The sequence below is a fragment of the Thunnus maccoyii genome, chromosome 23 (assembly GCF_910596095.1).
Source record: "Thunnus maccoyii chromosome 23, fThuMac1.1, whole genome shotgun sequence".
NCBI classification, from domain to species: domain Eukaryota; kingdom Metazoa; phylum Chordata; class Actinopteri; order Scombriformes; family Scombridae; genus Thunnus; species Thunnus maccoyii.
The window spans coordinates 15,243,197-15,267,083 of record NC_056555.1 but is presented as its reverse complement, the minus strand read 5'-3'; the positions used below and the strand labels follow the sequence as shown (position 1 = coordinate 15,267,083).

General features: G+C 40.5%; 1 protein-coding gene across 2 annotated transcripts in view; it reads left to right on the top strand.

Annotated features, from left to right (window-relative positions):
- tmtc2a (transmembrane O-mannosyltransferase targeting cadherins 2a) overlaps positions 1-23,887 on the top strand; it is a 60,899-nt gene that overhangs the window by 24,676 nt on the left and 12,336 nt on the right. The window contains exons 2-7 of one of the 2 annotated variants that reach the window (XM_042403668.1): positions 5,244-5,859; positions 18,782-19,616; positions 20,542-20,656; positions 21,456-21,541; positions 22,247-22,431; positions 22,728-22,806. In XM_042403668.1, the coding sequence (XP_042259602.1) occupies positions 5,244-5,859; positions 18,782-19,616; positions 20,542-20,656; positions 21,456-21,541; positions 22,247-22,431; positions 22,728-22,806 (1,916 nt within the window). Of the gene's footprint in view, positions 1-5,243; positions 5,860-9,498; positions 9,661-18,781; positions 19,617-20,541; positions 20,657-21,455; positions 21,542-22,246; positions 22,432-22,727; positions 22,807-23,887 lie in introns of those variants that run through there. The other variant, XM_042403669.1, reaches the window with a different exon arrangement.

Here is a 23,887-nt window from a genome sequence, read left to right as displayed (position 1 = left end):
CTACCAACAGAGGTTGCTTGTCTTATTTGCAATGGGAGTTTGTTCCAAACCTTTGGTGCATAATAACAAAAAGCTGCTTCACCATACTTTTTGCAACTCGTTTTTGACACATTGAGCAAGCCAGCACTAAACGACCTAAGGGAGCAGTTTGCAGCATACTCAGATAAGCAATCAGAGAAGTATGAAGTTATTAAACCATTTAGGGCTTATAAACAAGTAAAAGAGTTTAAAAATCAATCCTCAGTGTTACAGTAGCCAGTGTAATGACGCTAGAACTGGTGTTATATGTTCTCTTTTCTTGGTTTTTGTTTTAATTCTGGCTGCTGCAAATGTCAGTCTGTCCCTTTTATATTTTGCACATTTAATACGTTTTGGCTTACTGTCACTAAAAGAGGCCGATAGTGAGCATCTCTAGGCAGCTACAGCTCATGAAAAAGAAAATCACTGGTGGTGAGATCACTGTTGGGGAGGCAGTGGAGAGCTGCATTTGCATATTGAAAAGACACATACCCAAACACTGAAAGAAGGCCAATTTTCTCGACACTAAAAGCAGTGGACAGGTGAAAGAAGACCTCACCCCCCACCACAAATGGACCCCAGCCCCCTGCCCCCAAAAAATCCTACCCACTAATGTCTCTTTTCAGCCTCTGATGGAAATCCCCCCAATTTTACACCCCCTCCCCATAAAAAAAGAAGAAAATTGAAAAGACCAAACCCGTCCTGTACTTTGAGGATTGTGAATAGAGTGCCCCGCCGCCTGCCTGCCTGCCTGCCTGCCTGCCTGCCTGCCTGCCTGCCTGCCCCACATACGGCGGCTGAATACAAAAGACCCGCTCTGTAAGAGCAATCACTACGGGAGACCACTCTATCTGCACCCGCTGCAGCGACAGGCCTCAATGAAGCCATCACACAACTCTCACACATGTGCACGCACTCGCAAAACACAAAAAAAAACCAGACACCCTGCATGTAACTGTTTATTTCTTGAGCCCTCAAAGGCACAAGCGTGCGCGCGCAAACACCAGCACTTACAGCCCACTCCCAAATCTTCATGGCTAATGCATTCTTTTCATCCTCCAGCGCCAGGCAGGAACAGGGAGGGAGATGAGTGGTTGGTGCTGATTTGAATATTTAAATTATTTATCACCGGAGTGTATTGAGACCCGAGACATGGCAAGGGACACGAGGGGAACTGGGTGAGGTTGTATCTAGCCATGTTTGGATTTGATAGTGTGCTGTTGTCTGAGAGGACTGAAAAAGAACCCTCCAAAAAAACATGTTAGATTTTGATGGACGCATTGATGGACATGTTATGTATTCTGTTTCAGTAATTAATCAAAACTTTTTATATGAATTTCACAGAGTCTTTGTAGTAACGTGAGATTGCTGCATTCTATATACAATCAAGACATTAACATAAACACAGCATCAATAAAGCTTTCAATGTTGATAATCATTACATTTCAATATGTTTATAGCTCTTGTAACCCGAGTCCTTCCACCATCATATCATACTTGGCAATGTACTGGGACTGTAAAACACTGTATAAATAATAGCTCACTGAGGAACTACAGTACAGTGAAAAAGGGAAAAGGTTTGTATACTGCATGATGTAATTCCACTTCAGCAGCGTCTTGTTGTAACTCAGAGCCTGAGAAACACACATTCGCCTTTCTCCGACACAGAACAATGCTGGGAAATGGAGGAATTCACGATAGCTCACGCGATGACAGGATTGTAGGTTGGAAGGAAATAACATGTAAATTAAGAATAATGCATTGAGCAATTATCGCTTTGACACCACATCTGTAGGCTTGTGTGCCATTCTGTGTGCTTTTTTTTTATGATTATTATTTTTTAAAATGTTCCTCTTTTTTTTTTTTTTTTTGTCTCACTTTCAATCTTTTCTTTTACCTTGTTCGGTCTCATGCTGAGTACAGGCTGGCAGCTCAGTTTCTCTCCCTCCCTTTCTTTATGCTCTGAGCGCTAAGTAACAATCTCTAGACAAAGGAAGTCCTTGGCTGGCCCCCTGTCACTGTCCTCTTTCCTCTCTGGTGCACCATGCACAAACATAGAAACAGCGCTAATGTTAATCAACAGCTCTGAGAAAAGACGGCCGCCACTGAGCCAGTGTGATCAAATCCTTGGAACAAAGTTGATGACATTCATTCTCACATAATCCAAGTTTGCATGCAGCAACATGTGCTAGCAGTAGAATTGGGTGTTGTATTTTTTTGTTTTGTAAAGCCATCATTTCCTCTTATGGTGTATTCCTGCACTGTGTTGCACAAGTCATGGGTTTTCTTTTATAAGTATAATTTTTTACATTCACTATTAGTTGATTTAGAATAAAAATATTCTTCGTTTGCTCCTGCACATGAATCAGCTGGTAGCTCCTTAGGTGGAATCGCAGCTTTTTTATCATTCATTCATTTTATCATTCTATGTGACTGTGTAGCTTATGATTTAAACAGTCTATATTCAGTTTGTTCAAATATGTTTGAAGTTAAATCACTTTCCCTGTTTTTAACCCTGAACCCAGTTCACTTTTTCCTTCGTTTTGTCAGTGTTTGTTAGATTTGTAACAGATATGAGAAACTGGTGAGGTCATGTATCTCAGTGTCAGTCAACAGTCCAGTGATAGAACTTGGAAAAAGAGCCAAATCTTAATATAGTTTTAGGAAACTGAATCAGTTTCCTGTTTTAATGAGAAATCTACTTTTCCCTCTCTCTCTCTCCTCTCTGTATATTTTGTCAGTGCACTAAAATGCTTAATTTAAAAAAAAGAAAAGAAAAGAAGAAAAGTGAAATTAAACTGATGAGAGTGACATGGAGCTTCAAGATGATTTAAAAAAAATCAGTTTGATCCAGTCCTGAAGTCTGGTGCATGTTCGTTAGGTGACATTGCCAACAGCTGAGTGTAGTTTCTATAAAGCCCTGAAGCCACAGTGTGTTCCATTCAACAGGCTCAGTGACAAAAATACTTTTTTAGGTATTTAAGTTGCTCATTCTTAAAGAAGCTTGACTTTTATCTCCCATCTTACAGTTAAGACAACGATTCAAAGTGTCTCCTTTTAAAAAATATAGTAGTGTGCAAATGTTAAGTGAAAACACAAGCTTTATTATTGTACTAAAAGTGTAACCCCAGATCTTAACTTTGTATGGGAAACATTAATTTCACAGCAAACCATTTTCCCCTTGTGACCAGTTCCCGTTTCCTCTATTTTGTCTGTGTGTGTTTGTTTTCTCCCTGACTGCTGCCTAGCTTCAGGAAAATCCAATTTACAATAATAATTTTTTTTATTGACAGGGTGTTGTTTGTATGCAAGTTACATCTCAGATTGAACTAAAGAATTTTTTTTTTTTATAGTACTTCTGTGTTTGATCCTCCCAGTTGGCCTTCAGTTGTTCTAGCTGCCATCCCATTCATCACTCTTAATCCCTGCGGCGAACCTCATTTGTTGCAGTCTGCGAGTGTACACGAATGCAGCTCGTGTCCTCAGTAATGATCCGCTAATTATGAGAATCCGCAGCAGCCTCGGGGGTTTGCAACCACCTGTCCGTGAGCGGGTACCTGTGACATATGTACATGCTGTGTGTGTGTGTGTGTGTGTGTGAAACCGACAATGCCACATGTGTCTATTTAATCACACACTCTGTGGCCCTTTTTATTACATTTGGCGTTCTCGTTGAATTTGTCTATTAAATTTCACTTACGAGTGGATCATCAGCAAGATGGAAAAGCTATTATCCTACATAAAGTGATGCTGTAAATGCAGCATGTGACACAAGATGCAGACGCCTTCAATTCACTTGATTTTTTTTTTTGCTTCTTTGTAAAAACTGTTGAATAAATAAATAGATTAATTATGCTCTGTTTTTTGAGTTTCAAAAACACAAACAACAATTTGTCCCCACCTATAATCCTAATAGTCTCTTAAAGGATGTCTTCACTGATTTTTCAAGTTGATTCCTATGGTTCCAATCTGGATAGTACCTATATATGAATGATGTTAAAATTTTCACTGTCTCTCCTGTATTAAAATATCCCTCTTCATCCAGCTGCAAAAATCCACCAGATGATGCATTTTGCGTCATCTGTCTTGGACTACAAACTACTTTTCCTTAGTTTTTTGTAGTGGTGCCTTCGAGGACTGTCAAGGAGGGGTCTCCCAAAACACTCCGTCCGCCATGTCCTTTTCTTGCTAGCGATATCAGCATATTTGGGGCAGACTCAGAACAGGTTGGGGGGGATTACATATCTTTCCTTGGGATCCCCCAGGAGGAGCTGGAGGGTGTTGCCGGGGAGAAGGATGTCTGGGTTAAGCAGCAGAAGATGGATGAATGGATGGATGGATGTTGGAATCGGAGATGCGGCGCCACTGTCACGATACTGAATATTGTGCTGTGGAATATTATATCAATTTGCCAACTGTGAATACAGAACAGAATAGCACAACGGCGACTGTGTGTTACCTGTAACTTATGAGGCTACATTCAGCTTGAGCACACTTAGGTCGTCCATAATGATGGGAAGAAACGGCATTTGGTTGCAGTTTTACAGGCTTTTGTCCACGATTGTTTCCCAAACAAAGCTTAAATGGAGACTGCAGACTCAGAGGTTTTTTGACTGTCCACCGGCACTAATGCGCTCTGGCAGCATTCTGGCTTGTGTGCAGCTCTCTGTGAGTTTGCAATGATCCATATAACTAACTCCAGTGCGCCGTTTATTTTATGATCCTTGCACACCAGTACGATATATCCAGACTCAATGAGGAAAAACATTTTGTAAATGAAAATAAGCCTCAGTAAAGAGATAATGCAGAGCACTACGAACTTTGTCGCTGCTAACCGGCCACTCTGCTGGGAAACGTATTGGCCACCCGCGTTCTGTAAACACAACATCAGTAGCTGATTGGACGCGCGTGCATTGCATTGTGGTTGTCGTAGGATTTCCCCTGAGAATCATAGGGCACCAATTTCGAGAATAATTGCACATTTCTACTACATAGGTGACCTAGTTTAAAGTAAATCATATTTACAGCAGTGAAATTCCTCTTTAATATAAGAACAATAAGGGTATACTTAAAAAACATAAAAATACAGTTAAAAACAAAACTAATACTATTAAAACTACAAAGGGACTACAATAATAAAATTGCAGATTGTCCACCATTGAATTTTCATGATTTCATTGATAGACATTGTGCTTAAGATTAATTTATTTCCTCTCCTTCCACAGCCGAGCCATCAAGACCAACCAGGACCTTCTTCCTGAGACTCCCTGGACCAATATCCTGTATGATGACTTCTGGGGCACCCTGCTCACTCACAGCGGCAGCCACAAGTCCTTCCGCCCTCTCTGCACCCTCTCCTTCCGCCTCAACTACACCCTACACGGCCTGCGCCCCTGGGGCTACCACCTGCTGAACGTGGTGCTGCATGGGCTCGTCACAGCCATCTTCACGGCCTTCAGTCGCCCGCTCCTGGGTGGAGGACTGTGGAGCCTGCTGGCGGGTCTCCTTTTTGCTTCGCACCCGGTGCACACTGAAGCGGTCGCCGGCGTGGTTGGGAGGGCAGACGTTGGCGCTGCATTGTTTTTCTTGCTGTCTCTTCTCTGCTATGTGAGACACTGCAGACTTCGAACAGACCCCTGCAGGACCTTTCAGACCCGTGGCTGTGGCGGCAGCTCAGTCACCTGCTGCTGGGGCTGGATGTTGGGCAGTCTGTGGTGTGCGGCAGCCAGTATGCTGTGGAAGGAGCAGGGGGTGACTGTTCTGGCTGTGTCGGCTGTGTACGACCTTTTTGTCTTCCAGAGGCTCAGATTTCGCCAGGCACTTCTCCTCCTGCTAGGAAAGGTAAATGAATGCATGCTGCTGGGGCCTGTATGTGTGTGTGTGCACTGGTTCTCGTCTTGGTGTCTGTGTGTGTATCCAGTTTCCTCTTCCTTCCCTCAGAGGCAAACCTCAGCCAGCCAGCTGTTAATGGTTCCTGTATGGTGGGTTACGTTTTGTGTGTGTGTGAGACATGGTTTTGTTTGTGTGGAAATTGTGTGTGTTGCATACTGTTTGCTTTTCATTAGGTAGTGCAATTAGGAAAGCTGTTTGCCCGTGCAAACCGCACAGTTCATGAACAGAAAGCTATTCCTATATGTCATCTGCTAAACAGGAAGAAGCTATATACAGAGAGGAAGTTTTCCAGTTCCTTCCAACATTGCCAACAACGTCAGTTTGCTGCGGTAAATAGATATACATGAATGGAAGCAAATCCAGATTAGGATCTTGTGTGTGTGTGTGTGTGTGTGTGTGTTTGAACAGGAAAATGTATTTTCAGGGTTAGGTTTTTTTTTTTTTTTTTCATTTTAACGTGACAAAAGGTATGTGGAGAAAAACAATAAAACATCCTACTCTGGTAAATGATTCAGTCCTCTTGTTGCGTAAGCTGCCTGTAAACACACACACGCACACTCACACACACACACACACACACTCACGCACACAATACCTCCTCTGCAGGACTCCATTTTCCCCTTCCAAACTCAAGTTATTTGATGAGCACAACCTTGACGCAGTGACTCATCTGATTTTGGGAATCAGCGTTTGACTGGAAAGCCTCTTCGCAGAGGCACTCTACATTTGATTAGAGAAACTGCTCCTTAGCCAACATGATGACCCTCATAAAATACATAACTAGCATAATAAAAAGTCCCCTTGGGTTTACTGAGCAAGGACAGTCTGGCTCTGAATGTGTGTGTGTGTGTGCGTGGAAATCTTTTTAATGGGTTCTTCTTGTGGAAACATCTATAAATACCTCTGTTTACAGTGAGGTTTGTGATGTAACCTTTTATAGTGCATCACAAACTTCCTATAGGATTTTCTATTTTATACAAACATCTTGAGAGGATGTGCTTGCACTTCTGCACTACAGTATGCGTGACGGTCTTATTTACCCTGCCAGCATTCAAATGAAAATGCGTGCAACCTACGAGTGTGCAAGGCTTTACCGTACCTGTGGGGCAGCTTCTCCAGAAGTCGTTTCTGGCAGAATGATAACCCACAACTGTTATTTGAGGGCTTGCAGTGAGCGGCCCAGAGAGATCAGTGAAGGGGGGGGAGAGAGAGGAGTTGTGATGTTTTCTTTCTCCTCAGTGCTTGGCAGGAATGACGCACGCATGTGTGCTTTCATAACCACAAGACCTTAGCAGATGCAGAACAACACCTGTCTTTCAAATTGTATCCAGTCACGTCTTAAGGCTTCTAAACCATGTTAGAATAGCTACACAGCAAGAAAGTGGATGTAACTCATTTGTTGATGGAGATGCAGACAAATTTATTGTTATGAATGCAAATAAGAGAAGAGAAAGAAAAATAATGCAACATAACATCACAATCCACTTTTGCCTTATTTTTCCTCTTCACTTGCTTCTAAGTTTGGAAAAATCCACACTGTCTACCAACTCCTCTTTGAAAGATATTTACATTGTGTGAGACCTGTTTTTTCAACCAAATGGAAATATTCTGCATGTATTGTGCCTCGTTTCATACACATTTTTTCAAAATTCAGCCTAACAAATGACAGAATGAATACATTTTGTATTATTGTGTCATGTATAATACAATGCCCAGCCCACATAAGCTTCTAAGACACAAAAAATGTGTATAAGTTGTATTTTCAAACAATACTCCCAAAAAAAAAGAAAGAAACCAACCAACTGTCACAATCAGATCAGACCCTCAGTTTCTAAATCAAACTTCATAAATCACTGAAAAAACATCTACTACTGTATATTCCATCCATCCATTTTCTTTACTGCCTATCCTCTAGAGGGTCCTGAGGGGGCTGGAGCCAATCTCAGCTGTACACCCTGGACAGGTTGCCAGTCAATCACAGGGCTAACATACAGTATGGAGACAGACAACCATTCACACTCACATTCACACCCACGGGCAATTTGGAGTCACCATTTAACTGAACCTGCATGCTTTTGGTCTGTGGGAGGAAGCTGGAGTACCCAGAGAGAACCCACGCAGGCACGGGGAGAACACACAAACTCCGCACAGAAGGACCCCAGCCGGCCTCTTGCTGTGAAATGACAGCGCTAATCACTGCAGCACCACTATTGTTTATTGTCCTGTGGAAATCAATCGAGTAATTATTAAATGGCCCATCCTAAAATTAAAAATTTAAACAACCATTCCAAATCTCAATCATCTCTACCAGAATATTTTAGGGCTCCGTTGAGCTTTCCATGACAATTTGAAAATCTGAAATTATCATAATATGTATAATACATAAGTAAATGAGACTCACTTTTCACACAATCTGTTTTCCTCCTGGGTGTTTTTCAATTTGCCAACCTTCGAGCTGAGGAAGAATACCAATTTTCAGATGGGCTTGGGCAGCCTGGGCTTCTAGATAAGCGAGATGTAAAATATATGAATCAGGGCCAAAGGCATCCATGATATGTTGGGCATCTTTTGAAACTTTTTAAATAAAATTCTGTGGATTTAAGTAAAGCTTGGCTGCACAGCATGTGCTTGTACTGACTGATCTGACTGGTGAGTGGGGTCGAAGAGGTTACGTTTGTTGAACTGCCCACTTTTCTGCCACTGTCTTAACAAAAAATGAAGAGGAAAATATGATTTTACTGACAAAATTCAAGCCGCCTTAAAGTATTTGTAATATCAGACATTCCCATTTTTTTCTCCAGCCCCTGTATAAACAAAGAAAGTAGAGACATTGTCTTGGAAATGAGACCACAACCTGAAAGACACTAAGCACTACTTGTTCCAGTGTTTCACTGCGTTGCATTACAATCTGAAAGGTTTCATCACCTTCGGTGGTTGTCAGAAACTGTTATGAAAAATCACATTTTCCCACTGGATTTATCACACGGTGGAGCGGGGATGTCATCAGCAGCCTCCACCTCTTTGTCCAGACACAATAGCCCTGTCCAGTGTCCCTGTGCCAACCATCAGGTCCTGGTACCAACCCCCTCAGCGCCTCCCACCACCGCCAGCACATCTGGCTCGTTTATCACTCTGGCAAATGCCCTCCTCTATTGCCCCAGTCACGGTTATCTTGGCAGGGAGCTCATTATGTGCTGGGGCCAGCCACGGGGGCAATCGCTTGCTCGATTATGAGCCAGACGTCTCGCGATTGACGCATGGGAACACAAAAGGCAGGAGGATATCGGAGAGGAGAATAAGCGAGGGAGAGGGAAACTATGCTCTCACTTCCTTTCCTTTATCTGTCCTTGGTCTTTCTCACTCACTGTGCCCTAAAAGCACTTTGGGAAGGGACGACTTGGCTACTCTTGTATTATATTCTGCGATAGAGGCATAGTCAGCTAACCTGCTGTTGAAATAAATGGTAGATGGAGAAGTAGAAAACATTTGTGGTAGAAAACAATGCAACACAATTCAAGCAGCATTTTCTATCTAATCAAATTTTTTTTTGTTTCTGCCACAGAGAATCAGAAGAATGAAAACTCCCCCACATTACATTACCTGACCGCTGCCTCACAGCAGCCGCAAACAATAAGGAAATGCAAATCGACTCCGGTGTAGCAGAGGGGACAGATGCGCTTCGACCAGCACTCCATTTCTTATCCTATTAACTCCCTAATCAGACCGAGATGAGATTTCAAATGAGCCAAGGTGGGACAGAGGGAGCTTTAGAAAGTGATAGATGGAGACAAAGGAAAGTGTGCTGTTAGCACTGCAGTCTGTTGAGAAAGCAAATTTAAAGGCAAAATGAGTTTTATATGCCAGGATCATGAGAACATAACGGCTTTGTTCTTTGTCAATGGGGAAAACATACAGGTTGATGAATGAGGTTCCAGGCTTTAGACAGGGCCCAGGGAAATAGTTAGCCTTTGTTAGTATTAGAAAAAGTAAAAATCTCTCCGCTAAGCCTTAAGTAAACTATGAAACCTTGGCAGGCAAGATTAGACTTGGGGTTTTTCTTTAATACTGAGGTGAAATTTTAATCGTTACCTTGATTTGAATAACTCCACAATGAATCGGTAATCATACCTAACCCCTGCTGAAAAAGCTCTAAATGAAAAGGTATGAAATTAAATATAGTTCCTTGAAGAAAAATACAGCTGGATTTGATAGAAAGACTTTTTCTCACTCCTACTAATCCTCCATATTCCATATCTTTGCATTCCCTAATTCACACTTCAGTGTGTGCATCTGGAGCCAAATGAAAGACGACAAATAGCATTTTACTTTGAAGCACATTGACAACGGAGGGATTTGATAGTGTCCTTACCTGTGTGCAATTAAATGTGTTACGGACTCCTCATCTGTCTCAATGAGCGCTGGAGACACGCAGATTAAGTTCAGTGTGACCAGCTGACGGCTTGATGGATATTGTGCCAATTATCGTGTAGCAGAAGCATTCGGCTGTGAAATGATGTGCTCTATTGCAAGTGCTGCTGCATATTCTTTAGATAGCTTACATGCATGAACATGTTGGAATGCCAAACACTGTGCATCTTCATTGTGTCTTGCATGTCTAGACATTTTCATATTCTCATCTTATATCTTTTCCAAGTCTGATTCAGCAGACAGTCTTAATTGCACAAACGTGTCGTAATTGCTTGTTTCAACCTGATCAATACCACCTGTTCATGAGTTGTGTGCGTATGAGATTTGCATATAATTGATGCTCCTAAATTTCCCAGGCTACCTGTTCCGTTCTGTTTGTGGGCAAGTTTCCGTCACCAAAATGTCACCCGAGACAAAAAAGAACTTTGCAGTGCCGTGCTTTAAGTCTTGCTGTTGGAAATCATCATGACTTGTGGTTTTTTTTCATATCTAAGAAAAAAATCGTAGTATGAGAAAATTGGTGAATGCAACAAGTTCTTTTAAACCCCACTTACACTTTGTAACTTCATGTGTCTTGAGCAGATGTGATAGCTATCCAATCTGCAAAAAACTGTGTAAATAAAAAGATATAAGAAGCATTTTAGACAGATTGAAATCAAACTGCTTGCATTCTGGTCAGATGTTGAAAAGGTGTAAAAACATTAGTCTCTACAAGACGCATATGCAATCTTTACTCCTCCCAACTGTAATTACAGTATGTCAGTAAGCACAGTGGGGTAGAGCCTCCACAGGGTCTGTCACCTGTAACGAGCAAAAATGACACAGAAGGTGCACTGAACTGTTGTAATGTTTATCTGATCACTAATCTGTTTGACTATTGAATATGTATGGGTGAAACCATGAGGGACAGCCCATGAAAGTGATAAGACTTGATCCATGTGTTTTTAGTTTATGGAGAATTGTTAGCTAGCTAGCTGTTATCGCTAAATGTTAATTGTTGTAACTAAATTGCTACAGTGCACAGATTATTCTTCTGGAGTTTATGTCTGTTACCAAGCAGCTAACACTGACACTGATTTGCATATAGCACAGGACAATCAAGGTGGATTGCAAATCTGATTCTTATCCATCCATAAATAGACTCATATTTTGACAAATTGAACCAAAGTGTATTAAATTGCAGCTTGATTGAATCTGGGTACAAGACATTTTAAGTGGAAAGTGTAAATGGGGCCTTAAATCACTTGCATGCGCCAATTAAGAACTAATCTGTTCGTACAAGCGGTTCTTGCATGAGGCCCATTGTATTTTCGTACTTGGAACGTGCATTTAAGCTGTTCCTAATGAGCCTCAATAGAACGAATGAATTGATGAAAGTCTTTCAAGTAACTTAGTAAGAAATTGGGTCAGCTAAGCTAAATCAGATGACATCAAGAGCATCTAGGACCTGTTTTGTAAACCCCCTCTGACACTGATGTCCACATTTTACTCAAACAGAAAACTCTTGAAATACCAAGTTAACAGCGCTTTTTATCAGCCGTCCTCGTGGACAGCGTGCAAGGCTTCAACCTGTGACCCATCTCACTACAGGTCTCTATGCCAGCAGTAGCAGGGCTTTCACTTAGAGAACTATGGGGTAATTAGGTCACTTTATCAAAGTCAGCCCTCTCAATGCCAGCCATGGTGCTGTCTGATGACTTAGGTGAATTGTGCCAAGTCAGCAGAATCCAGACACACATTAGAGAGCTGGAAAAAGAAGTGGATGCATGCCTCATTGTGCCTTTCATCACAAGTTAGCATTGCCACTAGTAATGCATCAAATATGAGCGCTGCTGGATGTGCGTTGCACAAACATACTGTGTCCAAAACTCTGAAGGCCTTTCCATGCACATGTTAGTGAGAAAGAACTGTCCACAGTAGAGCGATGTGCCTCCCACTTCAACTTTTACTCAAGATTTTTCAAAATGACTTGAAAATTGTACCTATAATATTAAATGGTGGTCTTTTACAGCAAGTTAAATTATAGTAATACATTCATTTACTTCATCTATGTTTTGGAGATACATATGAAATTGATTTTTAAGGGTTAACAAGAAAAAGTTTTAATTGAAACTTCACAAACAGAAATACAAAAAATACTACAGTATGTATGATCAGCCCAGTATGCTGGGTTGTGAGTTATGAGCAGTTTAAATTGGACATGACTTTAACAAGAACAGTTCGGAAGATTGTTTCCCTGCTGTCTTGCGTCAGTCCACAACAGCTTTAAACAGTGTATGTATGAAGTCAGCTGTATCCAGCTGTTTTCATCAAACATGTTGTAAACACTTTACACGGTACAGTGTCAAGAGGCAGACCACACAGTTCTGAGATTAATAAAATGAGAGCTAATAATGAATGGCACTGTTAAAAGATGAAGGCTTGGGAGCTTAACATGTTTAAGTCCGGAAGGAGGGAGATGGAGAGAAGGGGTTAATTCAAGAAAATAAGAAAGAGCAGAATAGACTGAGGGAGTAAAAAGTAGTAGTAGTAGTAGTAGTAGTGGTAGTAAAAGAAATTGACACTGAATTTCCAAATGAGGATCCAAAGTGGAGGAGATATGTGGAAGAGCGTTAGGTTCAAAGGCTTGGAGTGAGCGGGATGTTAGGTTTGACAGTTGGCTGGGGATCATGCCAGCCGTCCTCCATGGATACACACGCATCTCATGAAGTCCAATCAATCATAGCTAGAAACAGTTTCCAGGGATTTCAGTCAGGCAGTAGAAACTGAAGAGTGAAATTTGAAGAAAAAACAGACTCCTTGAGACTAAAAGATATTTGTGAAACATCTTGTATTGTGGGCCCATTTTGTTGTTTGTTGTTGTTTCATTCTTTATTTTTATCTGTATGTTTCGAGAGCGTTTTGGGGTTGATAGAAAATGTTTTCACACTTGGAAACTAACCTAGTCGACATCCAGCACTGCTGATTTAAGTGGGTCATGCTAACTTTGCACGTGCTCTAGAGATTCGTGAAACGTGAATCCGGCAAAGCGTCTATCAAGGACAGCAGCGCAAGCCTCTTAAAGCTTTCCAAATAAAGTCTAATTTTACATGAATAATTTTAAATGCTTGTCTCTGAGTCCAACAGAAAGTAAACAGAAAGTAGCCTTTGAATCAGCTATTGTAGCTAACTGCATAGGGATCTACTTCTGAGGCTAATTGCTAGCTGACCATATGTTTGTTTTTTTTACCAGACGTGTTTCTCGAAAAACTCTATAATAGCCACAAATATGAGAAAAAGACTTAGGTTAATTGAGTTTATCGTAAAAAACTGAGCAGTGATGGCATTATCAGATTTCTCTTTGATTAACGAGGACATGCATATAGAAGCAGAATAGACCTTTCCCATGGCAGTTTGCCTTGTCAAACACAGGTGTAGCTTATACCATTAATTACGTGGGCTCTGGTGTTGCGCATGTCGGCTCACTGGCACACCGAAATGGAGCTGAGCCATCATTAATGTGATTAGTTACACCTGTGCTTTTCCTGCTAGGAGTCAAAACGTGCACAATGAGAGATGTCTATGAAATGTGTAGTTTGTGTAGTTGTCTGAAGTTAGTTTTCAAACCTAATTGTCAGAGCCTACTTGTAGATACTTAAAAACATAATTATTTTTCCTCGTTTTTATGCTACTTTCATGCGTATAGTCTTAGATTTTCAAGTCACCAAGAAAGCAAAAAGCAGCCACTAGTCAAGGGTTGTCAAAGTCATGATAGTACCCAGCCACCTGCCAGTATCCTTCTGACGATAGATTGCAAATGTAGGCAAGAATTGATTGGAAAATCAATAAATCAACAGTTAAGTGGAGAGATTAAAATACTTTTTAGAGCAATTAGAGGAAGCAGTTGAGAAGGGAATGATTCAGTTGTTAGTGGGTGATATGAGGTTATTGAAGAGCTTTGTTCAACCAAGTGGAGCAAGAAGATCATTCCATAAGTATTGGTTACCACTCTTACAGGAGATAAAACCCAGCAACTCTTCCACTACCAACCTGCTTAAATAACCAACCTGCAGCCGGTTGCTCCTAAAAACAGACATATTTGAAAGCTTATGTTAAGTTGGCTTGAAAACTGCAGGTATTTGTTGCTAAATTTGTGGATTTATGGTCATACATAACTGAAAAGCGGAACCAGCCCTCCACTTGGCAGTTTGAGTTGTGTGTTTGTGTGTGATTGATTAGGAAGTCAATTAAGGAACAATTTAGAAATAGACAAGGCAGCGAGGGGTAAAATGAAGCTCATTCACCTAAATACCACAAATGACTCTCTTCATTGGCTTATCTTCTGATCCCAGGCAAAATTGGATTTCTCAGACAGTTTCCTCCCTTGACAGGCAATGTGGTCCCATCCATCAATAAGCACATCCCCCTTTTTGTGAAAAAGACACTCTCTCTTATCTGTTATGTACCACCTTTCAGCGTCCAAATCAATATCCCATTTTTTTTCTACTCTCAGTTCCTCACAGGCTTTTATACTGCTCGAAATTGTCGAACTGGCCCTTTTCCATTTTACTATTGACAGGTGACTTTCTGTAAATAGCTATGCCTACACTTCCTGAAGGGAGGGTTACCTACCTCAGCTAACCTCTTCAGGGAAAAGGCCTCTCCATTTGTCATTTGGCGAAATCAGCAACTAGGTCATCAGCCAGTAGGTCAGGCAAGTCAACACTAAACCTCTTATGCTAATCCTAACATGGGTTTGTTATGGAGAACTGTGTTTTCCATCATAGTACGTTTAAAGTGCGCACATGAGCTTACTCAAGTGTGATCATTGTAGTAGAGGAAATATTTATCTCAAAATTTTATTGATGACAAATGAAAGCTTGTTTTTTGTGCAATGTGTGGCTTTTAAAAAAGATTTTATCTTTTTATTGTGCAATATATTTAAAGTGGATTATACAGAGTCTAAATTATTGCTGTAGTTGCATAAACTAACTTAAGAGATAAAAGCAAAATCAGGGCTACAGTGGATCAACCCCTTTGAATTATGGAGGCTGCAATGGTGGTGATTATCAGTCATATCAAAGCCAATAGTGATAACACAACTACTAGATCAACAATATAACTTTTCTTGTCCTGCATAGAATAAAGAGCACTTACAGTATGTGAGCATGCAGTCGTGTGCACACACGCAGCTCTAATTCCCTTTGGAAAGGTTCAAATAGAGTTCATATTACACTGGTGCTTGGAAAGAATAAATGGCCTCAGAAAATAGGAAGTCAGCAGCATCTCTGTGATCATCCCTCATGATGTTATGTCGTATTTAATCCACTCAGTAAACTCTGGGAGGAGCGTGAGTAACAATAACCGTTTTGTTCAGTGCTGCACCAGGCTGTCTTTGTCAATAATATATATGACATTACATTTTAATCAGTGTTTAATGAAAGAAATTAAATCAGATTCAGTTAATCTTAGCGTAAACACACCACTAAATCAGATTTAAGCAGTAATTGATTTCAGACAGCATCATCTCAAAATAGGGTCATGAAGAAATCAGAAAACCAAACAATGTCACGCTGTCAACAGCCTTACGGCCACGCCTTCCCTTTTCTCTTCCTGCTGTCACTGACTGTGTTGACTATGTTTGGACGAGTGTAATTTCACGAGCTGCTGATCAAAAGTGAAGAGGTCAAGGATGTGATCATGCGACCTTGTCATGTCATAGCAACTGGAATCTCAAATTGCAGACTTGCAGACATCCATACAAGCCCATTGTGAAGCAACTGAAATGAATTACAGTTTGGCCCTGGGAATCACATAGTTCCTGTCTCTGGTTTGGAATCTAATTTATGCATCAAAGACATTTTCCTCAAATTTTAAAGAGCCATCCACCAAATGTTCTCTCTATGTCCTTCCAAGTATGTAATGTTAATTTTGTTAACAGAAACTATGACTAAATATGGTCGTCAACAACCTTTTTTTTCCATGACTAAGATGAGATGATGACGAGACGGCGCCGACGTCATTCAACACTGTGACTATATCAACATGCAATATTGTTGACGCAAAAAGATGAGACTAAAATGTAGTTTTAAAAAAAAAACTTAACCAAAATCTCTCTTTATTTTTGTTGACAAAAAAGAGGAGACAAAATATTATAGCATCACGAGAGGCATAGCGTGAGCAACACATTAGCAGAGTAGCAGCATCAGCGAGTGCGCCGTCTGTGTGTCTAGACTGAGGCGTTCAGGTGCAGTGTTGAGTGAAGGTCACCCACGTTTTGAAGGGCTCAGAGCCCAATACAAAATGCCTGTAGTTACATGCATAAAACGGAGGAAAATAGACTTCAGGTCATGTTTATGTGTATGCAGTGCAAGTGAAACGTGAGCCATTACACAGCCCATGTAGACAGCTCTATTGATTTAAAATAGCAGTATATAACATTACCTTTCCTTATCACTGTTGTTGTTATTCTAGCAAACCTTGCCTTGTTTAACCTTTTAATATTGATGCCATATGAACTAGCTCACTTGGCAATTTGTTAACCGTATGTCATTATTAAATCCATAGGGCACTTTATTTTTTTTTCTTGTTAACACCGACCTCAGATCTATTTATTTTTATTTTTTAATGCAAGCAGATTGCAATTTGTGTGTTTACACTATTCTTTTCAATTTTATTAGGCTAACTACTTTAGTTTGTCATGTACATTGGGCAACCAAAAAATTGGTTTCAAAACGTTTTATTGTCTGTACAGCTATAATAGTTTTAAAGAGAGTATTGGGCCCCAGTTGTTGAATCATACTGGTTCAAAACAAATATGCAAACCAGAACATGTTCCATGTCTGGATGTATTACTTAAATTGATCCCATCAGACCAGAAACTTTCTGCAAAGCTGCATTTTTAATCATTCAACCTGTGTTTTTCATCAGATAATAAGATACAATCTTAGGTGAAATAAGTTTGACTAAAATGACAAAAATGATTGGTTTTGGCTAGACTACATTGTCTGAAATATTCAATATGATCTGATGGCTAAAAAAGACTAAAATGTCAACAGTTTTCATCGACTAAAACTATTTCAAAATAGTTATGGTTTTCTTTCAAAGATAAGACTAAAATGACCAGACTTTCAGTCAGCTAAAAAAAAAAAAAACAGGATGAGGTTGACTAAATATGATTAAAAAAAAAAACAACAAACAAAAACATTTGACACAGGACTAAGACTAAATAAAGTACTAGCTGACAACATTAACACTACAAGTGTGTATAAATACAGCGATTAGGAGATTAACGTTATTTTCAGCTTATGTTATTTCAATCTTGGAAGTTTATAAAGGTTGAGGTTACAGTAGTAAATATCAAGTTGGATGTCATGAGACAGTTGGGTGAAAGGTGTTGCGTGACAGGGGACCTAATTGTGATCATGCTATAGAATTAATGCTCTTATGAGATGTAAACAGCATCTGCATACCAACACAATGAGTCCTAAGCTGATTACCAGTCACACTCACTGCAACCCTGACACAACAACAAGGAAAGACTTGTGAGGAAAAGCTTCTCATGCTTCAAATTTACTTCAAAGTTGACCTCAACGAGGTCAGAACTGAAGGGAATGTGGATTACTGATGTATGGAAATTGTAGAAATATATCCTCAATAAGCAACCATATCAAAGTATTGGAATTTTGCTCCATTCTTTGACATTGGTTTTTGAGTTTATTTTTTGTCATTCTTAATAAAAGCTCTTGACTTACTGGAATGTACTTGGAAACTAAATGTGAAATTAAGCATATTGCATTTTTTTTTACCAGTTGGAATATGACATATTCCATTAAAAAGGATTCTTTCCTGACAGTCATGTTGTTGCTGACTGAAAGTGACATCCGCTCCACCACACAGCTATTCCAATTCTAAGGTGTCTTTCACCAGTTTGAATCTGTCATATTTCTTCTTGTATATAAAGTGGTGTTGTTTCTGGCTGTGGTGCATTTTAAATTTAAGAACTATGCCAGTGTCACCGAGAGCTGTGTAATCGTACATGAGAGCGGTTTATGCCCAAGGCAGCCATTGAAAACATTCCAGAGATTTCTTTGGACAGTTTCTGTTTCTATACAGTGGTGGAATTATAAATCTGGGATTTCTTTGAAGTGTTTTTCCTTTTTTTTTCAAATGTGGATTAATAAATCAGACCCTAACAGCCCATACTGAAAGTCTTGAACATCCTTCTTAATAACTTGTTGTCTGCAGAGACTAACAATAAATTTATAGGTCCATTTTTGGCTCTGTGGCTCAGCTCTGAAAAACTTGACAAGTATTAAAATATCCTCCTAAAATGAAAACAAATTCAGGTGCTTTGGAACACAGACAAAATGTTGTGGCTTTGAATAAGCTCTTCTGGACTGAAATGTTTATTTAGGTGTTTTCCTTTTTAGCATGATTTTATTTCTTCTCTCTTCACTTTCAGAAAAAGAACATCAGTGTTTTGCTGAGTCTCGGTGTGCTGGCTTCCTGGGGAGTGATCCTGCTGTCAGCTCGCCTCTACTGGATGGGCAATAAGCCTCCCAACTTCTCCAACTCTGACAACCCTGCAGCTGACTCGCCACATTTTCTCACTCGAACACTTACGTTCCTCCATCTGCCTGCCGCCAACGCCTGGCTGCTTCTCTGCCCCGACAAGCTCAGTTTCGACTGGTCCATGGACGCCTTGCCCTTGGTCAGGTCCCTGGCAGACTGGAGGAACCTTCACACTGTTGCCTTTTATGGTGGATTTATCCTCCTGGTTATGTTTGACTTCCGTTGCCCCATCTCTAAAGCCAAGGAAACCAATGGGAAAGCCCAGGTCACTAATGGGAAATCAATCACAAATGGGAATGGTTACCATGCTGTCGACACAAACCATAACACAGACCAGGGGCCACCAAAGACCACCCTGAATGGGTCAACTGGACTTCACCACTGCCTTCCACGGACGTCCCTGCCCCCTACAGAAAACTTAGTACTATTTTCATTGGGCGTACTATCATTGCCTTTCATCCCAGCCTCCAACCTGTTCTTTTATGTAGGTTTTGTAATTGCGGAGAGGGTACTATACATCCCCAGTATAGGCTTCTGTTTACTGGTTGCTGCTGGTGCAAGAACCTTGTATGTCAGACTGAGGACTAGAGGCTGCAAGGCCTTACTGTTGTGTTTCTGTGTGGGGCTAGTGCTGCTGAATGGGCTAAGAACTATTCAAAGAAACAGGGACTGGAGCAATGAGGAGAATCTCTACAAGTCTGGGATTAGTGTGAACCCTGCAAAAGGTAAGAAGGGCACCAGTTATCATCAGGGATGGGTATCAAACCTGAGTAATTTTGAATTGATTGAAAATTGAAAACTGTCAAGAATCAAAAGATGGTATTATATCGTTATCATGACTTTGTCTTTGATCAGATATTTCCAGATTTAAAGCAAAAAAACAGCCTTACCTGGTCTGGTATGACCAGTAGCTTAGGTGGCTAATGTTAGATAATGTCAGCTAACTTTAGACATTGCTGTGTAACTGGTATTAATGAGTCATTTTTCTGATGTAATGCCTTGTATTCACTTGTGCTACTGTTAACTTATGTTTTAGCATTTAAAATTAGCCCCTAGCTGCCAGTTGTGGCCACAGTGGCTGCTATTCACAAGTTTGCTGTCTTGCTGTTTAAATTTTGCAAGGCAAAGTTCTTGTACTACTGACAAAATTAACACAGGCATTTGAGAAGTTTGGCTTACCTTGTTTAACAGGAAAAAGAGGGTTTTGTAGAAAAACATTTAAAAAAATTTCAAATGATATCCAGCTCTACTTACCACATCCTTAAGTTGGGCCTGTCTCCTGAAGCTCACACTATTTATAGCCATGCTTTGCCTTTTATATGATCTGGAAAGATGTGGAAAAAGTGGGAAGGTATGTGAGAAAGTAACACAACTCTGCTTGGGGAACTACAACACAGTTAAGCCCACAAAGAAAACCACAATATCCCGTTCTGCTCCTACATAAAAGACTGGCTTTGAAATAGTTGAATTAAGTATAACCATGTTCACAACTAAACAAAAGATGCAGTAATTATTTGTTGTTTATTCTGGCAAGTAATGGCCATTGCTGTGATAATATTGCAAACACACTAACCACTGTTTAAATGAATACCCACATTGTGTTTTTCCACTCTGAAAGTGTTTCTCTTGACTTGCACCTGTCTCCTGTAGCCTGGGGCAACTTGGGGAACGTACTGAAGAACCAAGGCAAGATGGCGGAGGCAGAGAGGGCATACAGAAATGCCCTGCACTACCGAGGGAATATGGCTGACATGCTGTATAACCTGTAAGTGTTAAAGATGCCCATCCCCCCTCCCTCCGTTTGCAGCATCTTGACGCGAAGGAGTTCTGATTCATCCCATCCATCATTTGAAATCGCAGTGGCAGAACAGGAAAGGCAGAAAGGGACATGAGATGAGAGAAAGAGAGAAGGGAGACGGGATGAAGACGGATAGTGACAGACAGGAAGAGTTTAAAAAAGGCAAAACAAAAATAGATGTGATACAGGGGGAAAGACACAAGTGAGCCACAGAGCAAAATGTGATGCAAGAGTGTAGCAAAGAGAAAATAATTTTGTGTGTCCCTGCTGGCTCTTTGTACCTTCTGCTGCTGATTTGATTAGTCGTGGTTTTTCGGGGCCTGAGGGAGAACACAAAGCCACTTCCAATCCTTCGACACAAAGTGTCAAAGGCGCCAAAACCTCATAGTAGACCCATGTCTCTGGTGGCACTGTTTTTCTCCCCACTTCTCTGTTCCCTCTCAAGTTACGAGTGTCAGGAAGCTGGCAAAGCAACACAGAGAGAGGGGGGAAACCTAACAATGATGTTTTTGCAGTCTTTAAAATGGAGGTGCTATTTGAACATGATGGATGGTTGGGTATATTGGGGTTATGCATTGGTATATTGGGTAAAGGATACAGAAGCTGCTGCAGTTTTGTGTTTTCATTACTTAACTTTCACTCAAAGTCTCCTCATCACTTTGACATGCTGTAATTTTGGTCAAAGCCTACTCAACTGACACAGATATAAAAGAAAAAGATAATTCTTGTGTTGTGTCTCACATTTTGTCTGTTTTTTGTCTCTCAGGGGTTTACTGCTACAGGAGAATGAGAGGTTTTCTGAGGCACTTCATTATTATAAACTAGCCATTGGGAGTCGGCCAACGCTGGCATGTAAGTAAATCTGACAGAGAGATGATGACTGGAGTGATCAACGGAAACGTTATCAGCAATTAGATGTACTCACACGTTACTCAATTTGACTGTTTGGATTCATTAGATGTGAGCTAAGGGTTTGTTATTGGATCACCATTATGCTGTGATTTTAATGCTGAATTAGATGTTCTGTGGTCACTTTGGGAAGGCCATATCAGGCTGTTTCAGCTTGACAGTGAAATGATGAGATCCAATCTCACACTTGAGTGCTCGCATGTGAGATGAGGGGTCTGTCTTTTACTGTACCAGACTCTGGCCAAGGACAGTTTTTATGAGAAAGGACAAAAGGTGCAATTATTTCCAGACCCCTTTTTCATTTGACAAGGTATCTTCAGGTCTTCTCTCCCACTTTAATCCCATTTTAGCCTCACTTCATTCTATTTCTTACTTTCTTTACTTATGCCAGTTTTATCTGCTTTTGACTTTTTTGTCCTGTCGCCTTTTGGCTGCATTATTGTACAGATATGTCCATCTTCCCCAACTAAATCTCTGTTGATCCTCCTTATCTTCTCTACTCTAACGTTAGTCTGTGGAGGATTAAAAGACAGCAGATTCTGTGTTTTGAATGTTGTTTACATGTAGATTGCGGATTGTACCCTTTTTAATATAATTGTATCCATCGTGTTTTAATGCCTCTGTCTTTCTCTCCCATCCTCCTCACAGCGGCCTACTTGAACACAGGAATCATCCTGATGAACCAGGGCAGCCTGGAAGAGGCCAAACGCACCTTCCTGACTTGTGCCGACATTCCCGATGAGAACTTGAAGGATCCCCACGCCCACAAAAGCTCAGTCACCAGCTGCCTGTACAACCTGGGAAAACTGCTTCATGAACAGGGCCAGCAGGAGGTTTGTGCATCTAGTTTGTGCTGAAAGAACTGAGGGAAAATTTAAGGAGTTGAACTGATGAAGTGGTGTGGCTTTTTTTGCTAAAATTGTGATGATACATTCTTCTTACAACTTTACTTTTCCTTAATGTAGGACTAAATACTGAACCATTTAGAACTGAACACGCAACTGTGTAGAGAAAAGCCAGTTTTTCACAAAGAGTCCCTCATTATTTACAAGGCCTGTATTATGCTGATGCAAAACAAAAACTGAACTTACTGTTATTGTTACTGTTACTATTTTTTCCTCCACTATAGGAGGCCCTGTCTGTTTATAAGGAAGCGGTGCAGAAAATGCCCAGACAGTTTGCACCACACAGCCTTTTCAACATGATGGGTAAGTTACTGTTGGAGCCTGTTTTGACCCTGACTCTTTGTTTGCAAAGACAGCAACTGAAATTGCAGGGTTAAAAGTTCACTACTTTGGTGATACCTGCTTTGAAATGTAAAGTAACAAAATCATTCAATGAATACAATTACTAGAACAGCCTCGTGATTGTTTTATGACGCGAGCAAAAACATTGTAGTCCAGCGCTGACTTTGGCTCGAGCTACGGTGACGAAACGTAATGTTTGTTTCCATTGTGGATGTTGGTCTTCCATTTTATCTGAGCTTTCAGATGAATTCAACAAATTGACATGAACGCATTGCCAAAATAAACTTTCAGAGGACTCAAACCACCTGTTTGATTCCAACACTGTAGCTCTTAAATGCGTGCACAGACTTTGTGTCCTCCTTGAAGATGATTGAAGCTAATCCGCGTAATAAATCACATCCCTTCTTTTGTTATTGTAAAACTAATTACATTATTGAAAGCTCATCCCGATGTCATGTTTGAGATTGCGGGGAGGTGTCCACATGAATTCCTTGGAAGCTCTGAATGAAAATGGGAAAATGTGTTTAGTCAGGTGGAGGGAGGGACTGGAGGAGGTCAGTGTTTGCATTAGTGGGATGTCCAGGGGATACTTTGTTCAAGCTGATGTCATCAGCTTGTCATTTTACCCCAGGAGCCAACAGCATGTCCTCAGATCAAACAAAATCTCAGAGTTTCAAACAAAAGTATTGTTTTTTCAGAGGATGATGTGTAATAGATTGCACTACAATGGGGGGAAATAAGTTTTTATTCAGCATGTGAGGAATGCTAACCCTGTGGATAAGGGGCAGCAGAGTTCAAATCAGTTTATCTGTCTTGCACCTGTTTAAATTGAGCTGTTTTCTGTTGAGCAGCCTCTCTATAGTAGAGAGATTCAAATAATTAAAGTACAATATGACAACATGACTAAATAAAGATCTACAGCATGGACATTTCTGAATTCTGTCAGTAACTAGTGTGCCAATAAAAAAGTCATAACGAATCAAACAGTCATATCTCTCTTTTTAAACACAATTTTGTTAATTGAAAACATATCTGTTAGCTG